Source organism: Sus scrofa, chromosome 6, assembly GCF_000003025.6.
Source record: "Sus scrofa isolate TJ Tabasco breed Duroc chromosome 6, Sscrofa11.1, whole genome shotgun sequence".
Classification (NCBI taxonomy): Eukaryota; Metazoa; Chordata; class Mammalia; order Artiodactyla; family Suidae; genus Sus; species Sus scrofa.
In genome coordinates, this window is record NC_010448.4 from 65,310,758 (window position 1) to 65,324,256 (window position 13,499).

General features: G+C 58.6%; 1 protein-coding gene across 1 annotated transcript; it reads left to right on the plus strand.

Annotated features, from left to right (window-relative positions):
- DFFB (DNA fragmentation factor subunit beta) lies at positions 111-13,059 on the plus strand. The gene is made up of 7 exons (XM_021095232.1): positions 111-431; positions 2,523-2,649; positions 4,712-4,900; positions 6,035-6,114; positions 7,946-8,116; positions 9,185-9,285; positions 11,960-13,059. The coding sequence occupies exons 1-7, from the start codon at positions 309-311 to the stop codon at positions 12,192-12,194; spliced, it is 1,026 nt and encodes a 341-aa protein (XP_020950891.1). The 5' UTR covers positions 111-308; the 3' UTR covers positions 12,195-13,059.

Below are 13,499 nucleotides of genomic sequence, written 5' to 3' on the forward strand. Positions count from 1 at the left end.
TGCGCACAAGGGAGGCGTAGCCCAACGCTCTCCCGGGCCTTCTGGGTAATGAAGTTTCCCGGGGGCCGCGCCTGCGCACAAGACGAGGTCTCCCCTTCGCTTCCCGGGCCTTCTGGACAATGAAGGTTCCCGGGGGCTGCGCATGCGTACAAGGCGGGATCAGCCGCCACATCCTCCGACCTTCTGGGTAATGTAGTTTCTGGAGGGAGGCGCTCAGCCTTGATTTCCCCAGTCGTGGAGCCCACCTGAGCGGACCCCAGGCTGGGCCAGCCAAGCAGGTGCTGTCCGCGGGGCCAGAGGCTCTGAGGATGTCTGCGGTGTCCCGGAAACCCAAGACGTTCAAGCTGCGGGCCCTGCACAGCCAGAAGAAGTTTGGGGTGGCAGGCAGGAGCTGCGAGGAAGTGCTGCGGAAGGGGTGCCTCCACTTACAGGTTTCTCGGGGGTGGGGGCTGGTGGGCTGCGGGGAGGACTTGGCTTGCACGCACCTCGGGAGGCGGGGAGCTGGGGTGCAGGGGGGCCTCTGCTTGGAGGCCCTCCTGGTTGAGTCGGGTGGCTGAGCGAGCCTGCTCGGAGCGCTCCTGGTGAGATGGGACAATGCCGACTTCTCCTGCACCGTCAGGCATGCCAGAGCCCAGGCTGCGGCGAGCCAGTGTATTCCCGAGTCCTGACAGTCGTTGGGAAGGGGACACTGTCCACATTCCACCGGCGAAGAAGCTGAGCCTGACCGCGGCCCATGGCCACGTGCCCAACCCGGTGCTTCTTACGCAGGGCTGTGGTGGAGTCCACCGACCGCCGTGGGAATCAGGCGCTAGCACCCTCATTTCACAGATGAGGAAACTGGCACCCAGCGGCTAAGCAACCGGCCTTATTCACTGAGGAACGGCTGGCATTTAATCCCAAGACTAGCTGCACCCAGAGCCTCTTAGCCCAGCTTCTGTGGGGGCGGGGGCTGCAGACAGGCGGAACTGGGGTCCTTTCAGGCTTCCGGCCGTCCTGCTGCTGCATCTCAGCGGAGGCCTGAGTGAGGTCTCTGTCCCAGCGCTCAGGTGCCCACCCACTTGGGAGAAATTTGGGGAGAATAAGAAGTGCTGCTTTCCTACCTCAGAACCAGGGAGTGGGGCAGACGTCTGGGCCCCGGAACCCCCATTTCCTGTGCTGTGGAGAAGGCCCCCCACTTCCTCCTCTGGCTCTGAAGCCAGTCAGAGCAGGGGGACTTGGTGGAGGGACCTGGGACACCTTCCCGCGTCTGACCGTGAGGCTTGCGGCAGCTCTGGCCTGAGATGCAGGGACCGGTCCCAGTCCTCGTGCACTAACTTTCTCTGGGGCACAGCCCCTTGGCCTCTCCCTCCCTCAGTTTCCCCTGGTGTGAAATGAAGGGTTTAGGCTCAGGGGCCTTTAAAGTCCCTTTGGGGAGTTCCTCTTGTAGCTCAGTGGGTTAAGGACCTGACGTTTTCTCTATGCAGATGTGGGTTCAATCCCTGGCCTCGCTCAGTGGGTTAAGGATTTGGCGTTGCTGTAAGCTGCAGCGTATGCTGCAGACATGGCTTGGATCCAGGGTTGCTGTGGCTGTGGGATAGGCTGAGGCTGCAGTTCCCTTGGACCCCTAGCCTGGGAACTTATATATGTCGCAACTGTGGATGTAAAAAGGAAAAAAAAAAAAAAAAAAAAAGCCCTTTGGCACTAATGTGCCATTGTTCTTACCCTTATTGTATTAATTTCCTCAGCTGGGTTTAGACCAGCACTGTGGTTGTGCGAGTGTGTCTGTGTGAGGTGGAGAGAGAGGGGAGGGGTTGCTATAAAAATTCATAAAACTGATGGGTCCTCAGCCTCAGCAAATTCACAGTCCCATGTGCTGGTCATCCTCCCGGAGACAAGCAGGGAGTCATCTTCAGTATGATGTTCACCTTAATTAATCATTACCCCTCCACGCCCCTGGGAGAAACGCCAGCAGTAGGTGCGGGTCCTGACACCTGCCACAGATGTGCCTCAATGACGGGGATGTGTTTACAGGCTTAGAGGAAGCAGTCAGGTGTCATTTTTGGAAAGAACCTTGGATGGAGGGTCTTTGAAAGGGTCGAAGTTGTGAATCCCATAAAGCAGTCACCACCGTGACTGTATTTTCCTGACTCTCCATGTCTTAGAACGACCTACAAGAGGAGCCCTTGTTTTGTTTTGACATGCTCTGTTTGTGCAGACTGCATCTCGAGCATGCCTTTTTCTTTTTCCTTTTTGCAGCTGCACCTGCGGCGCATGGAAGTTCCCGGGCTAGGGGTCTAATAGGAGCTGCAGCTGCCAGCCATAGCCACAGCAATGTGTGATCGAGGCCAGGGATGGAACCTGCATCCTTATGGACAGTATGTTGGATTCTTAACCCACTGAGCTGCAGTGGGACCTCCTTGAGTGATTCTTGAAAACGGAGTTCCTTCTTGTTCTCTGGGGTGGGGGGGCCTGCAGATGGGAGGGCTGCGGGCTGCCACCCCAAGAGTGGCAAATAAGCTTCCTGCTCTTGCCCTTCTCCTCAGCTCCCTGTGCCCGGCTCCCGCCTGTGCCTCTATGAGGACGGCACGGAGGTGACTGAAGATTACTTCTGGAGTATCCCCGATGACTCGGAGCTAGTGCTTCTCACCACGGGCCAGACCTGGCAGGGCTGTAAGAGCTGGGGACCTTGGAGGTGGGCGGGGAGGCTGGTGTGTCTTTGGAGGTGCAGAGGGCCTGCCTGGGACTGCAGGGACCCACTCGTCCAGTTGGTTGTCCTGTGTGTCTTTTTTCCTTTGAGAACAGTTCCTTTAGGGGAGTTCCCATTGTGGCGCGGTGGAAACAAATCCGACTGGTATCCATGGGGATGCGTGTTTGATCCCTGGCCTCGCTCAGTGGGTTAAGGATCTGGTGTTGCCATGAGCTGTGGTTTACGTCACAGACGTGGCTCAGATCCTGCGTTGCTGTGGCTGTGGTGTAGGCTGGCAGCTGCAGCTATGATTGGACCCCTAGCCTGGGAACCTCCATATGCCGAGAGTGTGGCCCTAAAAAAAAAAGCAAAAGCAAAACAAGACAAATAAAACCCCACTTCCTATGGGAGTTCTTGCTGTGGTGCAATGGGATTGGAGGTGTCTCTGCAGCGCCGGGACGCAGGTTTGATCCCCAGCTGGGCACAGTGGGTTAAGGATCCGGCATTGCTGCAGGTGGCAGCTGCCATCCTGATCTGATCCCCAACCTGGGACTCTGTGTGCCAAGAGGCAGCTGAAAAAGAAAACAAAACAAAAAACCAAAAGAGCCCTCCAGAACAATTCCTTTAGTTTTATCTATGGTCATGTGAGGTTCCCTGGTAACCCTAAGGGCAGAAGGGAGGGCTTGGGGCCTGCCCGGTTTTGTGGGTACGGAGGAGCCAGAGAGAGGGGCTGCGAGTCGGCCGCTGCTGCGTTGGCGGGCGGCGGGGGGGGGGGCTGCTGCTCAGGCTCCTGTTGGACCTTATTGGAGCGGGTGCTTGCGGATGTCCAGAGGTGCTTCTTTAGGGGGTTTTGAGTTGGATGACAAGTGCTATTTGGGCTGTAGGCAGGTGGCAAGGAGTCCCTCCACCCCTACCCCACCCCCAGCCTCTAGTGCCCTGAGAGGGAAGGGGGCTCTGAGGGCCTAAGGGGTCCTGCCGCCTCTGCGGAGAAGGCGGGGAGAGGCCTCAGGGCGCGCAGGTGTGGCCTGGCGCCTGGGTTGGGGCTCTGCTCTCAGCAGCCAAGCTGACACCGCTGCTGTGTGCTCTGGGAGGCCGGCAGCCTTCCTCTGCCTGCCCCAGCCTGTTTCCCACAGGCTCCTGGCGTTATTGCTGCTGCCTTCCTGGCTGGTGGGTGTGCCCTGGGGTCTGGATGTGCATGTCCCTCGGGGCTGAGGCTGCTGACCACCTTCTCCTGGGCTGATGGACCTTCCGTGTCTCTTGTCCACTGTCTAGTTGGATTTTTTTTTTACGGTCGAGAGTTTTCCCCTAACGTGTGCTGGGGATGAGTCTTTGTCAGATGCGTGGTTTGCACGTGTGGGCCTCCTGCTCCGCAGCTGGTTTTTTCATTCTCTGCGCAAGTTTTTAATTTCGATGAAGCCCCGCTCGTCCCCTTTCCCCTCCCGAGCACATGCTGTTGGCCTTTCGCCAAGCCCTAGGCCGGGAAGATGGTCTCCGTCCTTCCGCACCAGTTGCCATGACCGCCCGACTCGTCTTCCTTTCACTGGTTGATTTTTGGACGCCGGGCGCTTGCCCTGAAAGGACCGCGGGGCTGTGCTGCCTGCTCCTCCTGTGTGTCTGCACTTGTGTTTGGAGGACCTTGGGGAGCCTCAGCCCCCAGTGCTTGCTCAGAGGCTCACTGCTTCGGGCGGGTACAGAGTGGCCCCGGGAGCCAGCAGGACGGGGAAGGGGCCACCTGGAGGGCGACTCGAGGGAGGTCCCAGGATTGCGCTTGCGCTCGGAGGAGGGAAGGCCCAGGGGAAGAGCAGCAGCTCGCCCCCGTGGCTTTTGTTTTTCTGCATCGAATCCCCTCCCTCCCACCTGTCCTCACACCGCTGGGCTCACGGTCCCAGCCTCTCTGGCAGCTGCCATGGCGGGGTCTGCAGGTCCCAGGGGAGGAGGTTGGCGGGGTGGGGGCGTGGAGGGGGGTTTCTGGCCCCGGCAGCCCTGAGTCTCCCCAGGGCAGTGCTCTGAGAACTGGTGGCCTCTCTGTTCCCCCTCCGCTGACAGATGTGAGTGACATCAGCCACTTCCTGAGCGTGTTCCAGAAGCCGCACGCTGGGGTGATCCAGGCTGCCCGGCAGCTGCTGTCCGACGAGCGGGCCCCGCTGCGGCAGAAGCTCCTGGCCGACCTCCTGGGCACCGTCAGCGAGAACATCGCGGCCGAGACCAGGGCCGAGGACCCGCCGTGGTTTGAAGGTGCCTGCTGGATTCGGATTCGGGCGGGGGCCGGGGAATGGGGGCGACTGGGAGGGGGCTGCGGGGGCGGTGAGGTCTCCTTCGAGCCAACTCGAAGGCCGAAGGGGTCTCCGTTTCCAAGATCCAAAAGCTCCCCAAGCACAGAGCCCGAGTCCAGGCAGCCCTGAGACTGGCTGTTTATCTTTATTTATTTATCAGCTGTGGGGAAGGAGGCATGACGTAAAATTGACTCTCCACCATTTCTAAGCATCGCGTTCCCCAGCATTAAATTGATTTACGTTGTTGTGCAGCCGTCGCCCCATCTGTCCTCAGATTTTCTCATCTGTCCCCAAACAGAAACTCGGTCTCCCTTAAATACTCCCTGCCCTTCCCCCCCACCCCGCCCCCAGCCTCCTTCAGTCTCAGTGCACCTGATCCTCCAGGGAGCTCGCAGGTGCGGGATGGTACCGTTGTTGCGGTCTTTGTGCCTGGCGTGCTTCACTAAGCATGATGTCGTCCTGGTTCCTCTGTGTGGTAGCAGGTGTCAGGATTCTGTCCCTTTTTTTTTCTCTTTTTAGGGCATATGGAAGTTCCCAGGCTAGGGGTCGAATTGGAGCTGTAGCTGCCCGCCTGCGCCACAGCCACAGCCACGCCAGATCTGGCTGCGTCTGCAAGCTACACCGCACGTCACGGCAATGGGGAATCCTTAACCCACTGATTGAGGCCAGGGATTGAACCCGCATCCTCATGGATCCTAGTCGGTTTCATCACCGCTGAGCCACAACGGGAACTCTGAGGGTTCTGTCCCTTTTTAAGGCTGAGACTCCATCACGTGGAAGGACCATGTCTCCTTTCCCCATCACTCGAGCTGCTCCCCGCTTTGGACCCGCCTTTTAGGCCAGGCAGAGGCAGCCCTGAGAGACCACAGCCCTCTTGGAAAAAGGGCTGAAGGGCCGGAGGGCAGAAGCCCCTCGGGGGGGCCTTTGAGATGCTCCGAGCTGGTGGCCCAGACTCCCCCGCAGAGGAACGCCGTCCAGGCTCAGGCAGGTCCTGTCAGAGCATCTCCAGGTGGAGCAGAGCTGTCCGGCCTTCACGCTCCCCGCCCCGGGCAACTTGCACCCTGGGCTCCACGCCTTGTCTCTCTCCTCCCGGCAGGTCTGGAGGCCCGATTTAGGAGTAAGTCTGCCTACCTGAGGTACAGCTGCGAGAGCCGGATCCGAAGCTACCTGAGAGAGGTGCGTCTGCACCGACGCCAGCTGTGCCAGGCGGGTTTAGGAAGCCAGCTCGGCTGTCAGAACTCCACCCCCAGGGTGGGCATGGATGTCGGTGGAGTTTGTGGGCTGGTGTGGGTGCTGGTGCTGATGCAGGTTTAGGTGTGGGGCAGGTGCTGTATAGGTGTGGCTGCTGGTGTAGGTGGTGGTGCGGGTGCTGCTGTGGATGCAGGTGTAGGTGCAAGTGCAGGTGTGGGTGCAGGTGCTGATGTCGGTGTGGGTGCAGATGTCAGTGGAGATGCTTGTGTCGGTGTGGGGTGGGGGTGGGTGCAGGTGTGGCGGCAGATGGACGTGAGCCAGCAGTGGGCTGCTTGCCCCACGAGAGCTCCCCTAGTGCCCCTCTCGCTCGGGAGGGGGCGGACTTGCAGCTTTTGTCTCCCTCTGCTTTGCATGACCCCTCCCTCGGGTGGTGACCTGAACTCATCTTGAAACGTCTTCAGCTGCCTGGCGTCAGTTTCAACTTGAACTCTGTTCACCGTTCTGCCCATGGATGACCTTGTGGCGGGGGCGGGGGCGGTCCCCTTTCTGTCCCAGTGCTGCCGTTGGCTTTCCCCTCTGCACACTGACCTCTGAGAAGCACGGAAAGGGCTCCCATTGTGGGTCTGGGCTCTGCCTCGGTGGGCTCCCTTCCGGGGGGGCACGAGAAGCAGGTCGATGTAGACTTAGAGCCGAAAGGCTCCCAGTGGGAACACTCTTCACCTCTCAGAAGTGGGTCCTCAGGCCGCGTGCTCGGTTCTGCTCCCTTTCAGCAAAGAGGTGGCCGTGGCTGGCAGGGGACAGCGGGGTGGCTGTGGAGGGGCTGGCGCCTGCGGTGCCTCAGGAGAATGTCACCCCGGGGCCCCGCGAGGCCAGAGCCCGGCGGCTCCTTTCCAGCCTTCACAGGAGGACAGGCAGAGGGGGTGGCACGCTGGGTCCCCGGTCTCTGAGCTCTGTGTCAGCCCCTCGCAGAACGAGTGTTGGAGCCTGGGGTGCCCGTGGGCTTCGCATCTTTCCCGATGTTCTCGCCCCTGTGCTGCGTGGTTGCACGTCGGCCATGGGGCGTCTTGTTCCGCCCACTGCACCCCCCTCTGCCACCCCTTGACTCTGCCCCGGCCGGTATCGGGACTGACATTTATTGTGGTGCTGCAGAAGTGCCCCCGTGCTCCCCTGAGGTCCTGCCACCCAGAAGGCAGCCTCAGGCCTGGGGTGTGTGTGGGGCCCTGGCCTGGCCCGGCTCCCCCATCCTCTGTCCCCCAGCTCTGCCTGCTCCTGGCCGCCCTCGGGCTCCTTCCGTGCTGGCTGCCAGGCCTCTCCTGGGCATCATTCTCAGACTCTACTGAGAGCCAGCTCTTCACCCTGGGGGCAGTGTGCTGCCGTGTTGTCACTCCCTCTGGGCCAGGTGGTCACCTCGCTCCTGCCCAGTGCCCGTGGGCCCAGGGGTGCCCACGGGGCTAATCTCCACCTATGCCCTGGTGGGCGGGGCGGGAGGTGGGCGGGGGACAATGAGGCAGCGGTCGTGCCTCACCTGCCACTCTCTCTCCAGTTCCTGCTGCAAAGCCGTGGGGAGCACTTGCGAGACCGGGCAGCCAGGAAGCCTGGAGCTGGAGGTTGTTATCTGTCTGAGCTCAGACCCCGACCTCAGGGCCTCACCAGGACCCCAGGGGGCAGCGTCCAGACCCCTCTCCCCGACCTCAGGGCCGGGCTGGGACCCCAGCAGGAGCATCTCCAGAGGCCATGATGTTGAATGGACCGGGAGCCCGGCTGTGGGTTTCGGGGCGTGGGGCCAGCACTCAGGGATGTCCCTTGCTTCCTCCAGGTGACCTCATGCGCCTCCTTGGTCAGTGTGGCAGCTCGGGAGGAGTACCTGCAGGTCGTGGGTGCCATGTGCCAGGAGCTCCAGGCCGCACGGTACAACGGCAGCTACTTTGACCGGGGGGCTAAGGCAGGCCGCCGGCTCTGCACGCCCGAAGGCTGGTTCTCCTGCCAGGTGAGCCTCCAGGCGCCCCTCAAAGGCCTCCGAGGTGGGGCAGCCCTCGCGTGTCAGCCCAGTTGGGGCGAGGGGAGGGGCAGCTTGGCCAGTGGTTCCCAGGCTTTGGTGGCGTTGGAACCCGTGGGGGGCTGGTGAAGGACGCTGGGCCCCACGCGGGGCTTCTGTTCCAGCAGCTCCGGGCTTGCCCCTGAGAGTCTGCATTTCTGACCCATTCCCAGACGAGGCTGCGGCTGGTGCCGGGGTGCTGAGGGGGAGGGAGGACCCAGGCGCTCGCTCAGGAGCAGAGGCCCCCCGGGGTCAGAGGGGGCTGGATGGTTGGGGTGGGCTGATGGGTGTCTTGTCCCCTGGGTGAGCCTCCAGATGAGGTCGCCAGGTTTCTGGGTGGCTGGACTTGACATTTCGGGCCTGGGCTGAGTTTGGTGCCTTGGTGAGTTGACAGCAGCTGGAAGCAGCATCCTGAGCTGTGGAGGCGGCCGAAGGGGTGCCTCCCGCTGTTTATAAGCTGTGCTTGCCTGTCCAGTGAAAACCCTCCTGCCACGGAGGGGGCGCCTCTGCCTGGGCAACCCCTTCCAAGAGGGTGGAGGCCTGGCCATCCAGACGCTGCTCCTTCCCAGCTGACTGCATGTCACGCCTCACGTGACCTCTGGCCCCTGGGGAGCGTGACCTGAGCCCGCGGTGTGTGGGGGGCAGACAGAGCCTTCACCCCGGCCTGGGCGGCTCTGGGTCAAAGACCTGTAATCAAGTGGGGTGGGGGCTTCCTGCAGGGAGGCTGCGAAGGCCCTTGGGGGTGGGTGGGGCCTGTGGTGGAGCTGGGGGCTTTGGGGGGGGGCGGTGATGCTTTAGCATGAACCCGCTGCCCAGCCTGTACAGGTAATGGAAATGCTGGGGAGCCCTGGAGGGGCAGAGGGGGGGCTGGTCGTGCCCGCCACCCGCTGGGCATGGGCTGTGATTCCTGCGGGGAGGGTGATGGCAGTGGCTCGGGGAGGCTGGGGATGCAGGGGTGCACGGAAGGAGGCTGGCGTCCTGGGCAGTGGAAGGGCTGACGTGTCCCCTCCGTCTGCCCAGGGTCCTTTTGACACGGACGACTGTGCCTCCAGACACTCCATCAACCCCTACGGGAACAGGGAGAGCCGCATCCTCTTCAGCACCTGGAACCTGGACCACATGTGAGTGCGCGGGGCTGAGGGCCATGGCCACAGGCCCGGGGGGCGCCCCCGGCCCAGCCCGGCTGTCCTTGTTCCCCACGCCCCCACTCACGGGTTAGGCACCCACGGAAGTCAGGGGGTGGGGGGTGCGTGTGCCTCCTCCCCTCACCGGCGTGGTGGGCTCTGATCCCCGTCCACACATGCTCGGCCCTGCGTGTTGCACCGCCAGCTCCCATCTGAGGGCGGGGTCGGTGGTCGGCACCTCACAGGTGCTGCCCTGTGGGTCCCGTGCCTCGTCCAGGATGCGGGACCTCTGCCTTATGGCTCATAGGGCATTTCCTGCTTCAACCAGGTGAGCAAAAGTCTTGGCCAGCAGGATCGTGTTATGTGTATATTAACTCACCCTTGAAAAAGAGCAGAAGCAGAAAGTTTTATTATTGTAACTGAGATGCTTCTCTTTTTAAAAAAGTTTTATCAGAGTAGAGTTGATTTACAAAGTTGTGTGATTTGCAAGTGCCCAGCAAAGTGAATCAGTTATGCATATACATGTATCCATTCTTTTTCAGATTCTTTCCCCATATAGGTTATTACACAGTATCTGAGATGCTTCTCTTTCTTTTTTCAGATTTTTTTTATTACTCAATGAATTCTATTCCCTTTATAGGTGCATAATGATCATCACAACCCAATTTCATAGCACTTCCATCCCAAACCCCCAGCCCATTCCCTCACCCCACACTGTCTCCTTTGGAAACCATGGGTTTTTCAAAGTCTGAGTCAGTGTCTGTTCTGCAAAGAAGTTCATTGTGGAGTTCCCATCGTGGCGCAGTGGTTAACAAATCCAACTAGTATCCATCCATGAGGTTGTGGGTTCGATCCCTGGCCTTGCTCAGTGGGTTAAGGATCTGGCGTTGCTGCGAGCTGTGGTGTAGGTTGCAGACACGGCTTGGAGCCCTCATTGCTGTGGCTGTGGTGTAGGCCAGTGGCTATGGCTCTGATTAGACCCCTAGCCTGGGAATCTCTATATGCCGCGGGAGCGCCTCTAGAAAAGGCAAAAAAAGACACACACACACACACACACAAAGAAGTTCATTGTGCCCTTTTTTTAGATTCCACATGTAAGTGAGAGCATTTAATGTTGGTGTCTCACTGTCTGACGGACTTCACTTAGCATGGTAATTTCTAGGTCCATCCATGTTGCTGCAAATGCCGTTATTTCTCTCCTTTTAATGGCTGAGTCATATTCCATTGTGTATATGTACCACATCTTCTTGATCCACTCCTCTGTTGATGGACATTTAGGTTGTTTCCATGTCTTGGCTATTGCAAATAGTGCTACAGTGAACACTGGAGTACATGTGTCTTGTTGAGTCATGGTTTTCTCTGGATGGATGCCCAGGAGTGGGATTGCTGGATCAGATGGTAGTTCTATTTTGAGTTTTCTAGGAATCTCCATACTGTTTTCCACAATGGTTGCACCAATTTACATTCCCACCAGCAGTGTACTAGGGTTCCCTTTTCTCCACACCCTCTCCAGCACTTATTGTTTGTAGACTTTTTGATGATGGCCATTCTGGCTGGTGTAAGGTGGTACCTCATCGTGGTTTTGATTTGCATTTCTCTAAAAATGAGTGGACATCTTTTCATGTGTTTTTTGGCCATCTGTATGTCTTTGGAGAATTGTCTGTTTAGGTCTTCTGCCCATTTTTTGATGGGGTTGTTTTTTTGGTATGGAGCTGCAGAAGGTGTTTGTAAATTTTGGAGATTAATCCCTTGTCAGTTGATTCATTTGCAAAGATTTTCTCCCATTCGGTGGGTTGTCTTTTTGTTTCGTTTAGGGTTTCCTTTGCTGTGCAGAAACTTTGAAGTTTAATTTGGTGCCATTTGTTTATTTTTGTTTTCACTGTCATGACTCTAAGAGTCTGCTTTCATTATTATTTTTATTTCATCCTTTGGTCTCAGATGGCTACTCACTGTAACTCAGCCTTTCTCTGCGTTTTGGGGCCGGGCCCATGGACACCAGCCCTGTGAGCTACGGGGTCTCCAGTTCCACTGTCAGCTCATAAACTTTTCCACTTGTTACTGTGAGGGCTTTGGATCTGTTGTTTATAAGTGAAACCACTTTACACAAAGTGATGTCACAGTTATTTTAAGTGGACACACGTATATGCATCTAGACGTCCAAGATGGGGCTTGGCAAGTTCCTGTTGTGGCTCAGTGGTAACGAACCCTAGTATCCGTGAGGACATGCGTTCGATCTCTGCCCTTAGTGTCGCTGTGGCTGTGGCGTAGGCCTGTGGCTTCGCTCTGATTTGACCCCTGGCCCCGGGACCTTCCATGTCATGTGAAAGTGGCCAGGTTGCTCGCATCGGGCTGGCCAGCCTGGAGGTGGGGGTGCAGACACCTTCAGCCCGTCTGTGGAGGGGTGTCCAGGTGCTTGTCCAGTGGCAGCCAGATGAGCCCTGTCCCTGCGCCCTCCCTGCTGGCTGGGACGTTCTGTGTGGTCCCTCGGTCCCTTGGGAGGTCTGAACCGCTCCCCGTCCTCCCTGGAAGCAAGCAAACTAAGGTTTACGTCTCAGCTGAGGGGAAACGTATTCAGCCCAGTGTCTCTGCGTTTCGATGGACGGCTCGGCTTGGCCCAGCAGGTGCCGTGGAGGTGGCGGCAGAGAACAACGTCCCTGACCTTGCTTTGCAGAATAGAGAAGAAGCGCACAGTGGTCCCCACGCTGGCTGCAGCCGTCGGCGACGCAGAGGGGAGGGTGGTGGACTGGAAGTACTTCTACAGCCTGCTCTTCACCTTGGACAACCTCAAGCTGGTCCATGTCGCCTGCCACAAGAAGACCACGCACAGACTCCGCTGTGACCCCAGCAGGATCTACCGCGCCCAGGCGGTGCCCAGGAGGAAGCGGCCCATTTGCCGGCGCCGGTGACGTGGCCCTGGGCAGCACGTGCCACCTTCTGACAGGTGCTGCTTTTTTTGGCCACTGGAAAAAAAAACCTTGAAAAAGGCTTCCCACAAATTCTGGTTTCGGCAGCTTTCTGCCGCTGTTTTCTGCACCCCTGCGAGCCCAGGGGACAAGTCTGGTGGCTCCCGGGACGCCCGGGGTCAGGAGCAGCCTGGCCCCTGTGTGCATGGGTGTAGTGTCCTCGCTCAGGAGGCTCCCTGGCTTCGGGGACTTGTGTGTTTCAGCCCCAGCCCCGCTGGGCCTCCACTCCCAGGCAAAGGCCTCTCCTCAACGCTCCGAAGAGTTGTGACCCTTCTGGGGTAAAATACAAGGATGTTCGCTGCTGTATTGTTTATAACAGCAAAAAGCGGGACAACCTCCCTCTGTCTGTCCAGGGGAACGGCCGATGGTGGCTGAACTATGGGAAACTGCTGTGCGTGTGGGTTGAAGGTGGCCAGTTGTCATTAATTTCTGGATTCAGTCCTACATCTATGCCATGCAGAACTCTGTAACAGTTTCAGGCATTTAGGTGAGAACTGGGGAGCCCACTGTTAGGGGCACAAGGCAGGCAGCTGGGCCAGGCCATGGTGATCCAGGTGTCTGTCACACGTACGTGCTGTTGGTGCAGAGACAGGAGGGGGTGCCCCGTGTGGGAACAGCAGGCACGGGGGTGGGGGGTGCGGCATGACTGGATTACAAAGGATCATTTTCTCAATCATGCATTTTATACTACTTGAAGTTTCTGAAATGAGCATTTCATAATTTAAAAAATTAAAGTCATATTTTGTCATAGTTGAATTTTTGCCTTTATTGTGTAATCACAATAAGCAATAAAAAATTTTAAAACACAGACATGTCAAAAAAGTTTTCACTCATGGAGAATGACGAAAAAAGGGGTCAGCGCGTTTAAAAAATTGACCCAAGTTACATTTTCCTCACTGAGGTGCCAGTCCCGTGGGGGTGTGAGAAGTGCGGCCTCAGTTCCTGGAAGCGGGGAGGGGGAGGCCGGACGCCAGGATGTGGACAGGTCCGGTCTGTGCAGCAGGGAGGAGGGCCCAGACCCCGGCTGCTCCCTCGGGCCCGGCACTGCCAGGCCGGGGCGGGCTGTCCGCTCTCCCTGCTGAGGGGCTTCCTGGCCTGTTTTTTGAGGGTGGCTCAGCAGAGGTGTGCTAAGACCCCCCAAGCCCCCGGAAGGGCGCGGGGACGCCCTCTGGTCACGTAGGCTTGCTGCCCGGGCACCAGGGCCGCCCTGGGAGCCCAGCCCTCAGGCTCCTGTCCACCTCCCTCCTC

What these genes read in the sequence shown, in the direction of transcription:
- DFFB (XM_021095232.1), top strand. Translation starts at nt 309, where the DNA reads ATGTCTGCGGTGTCCCGGAAACCCAAGACGTTCAAGCTGCGGGCCCTG. An exon ending in GGGCCAGACCTGGCAGGGCT is followed by an intron (nt 2,650 to 4,711) that starts GTAAGAGCTGGG and finishes CTCCGCTGACAG; the next exon opens with ATGTGAGTGACATCAGCCAC. An exon ending in GGACCCGCCGTGGTTTGAAG is followed by an intron (nt 4,901 to 6,034) that starts GTGCCTGCTGGA and finishes TCCTCCCGGCAG; the next exon opens with GTCTGGAGGCCCGATTTAGG.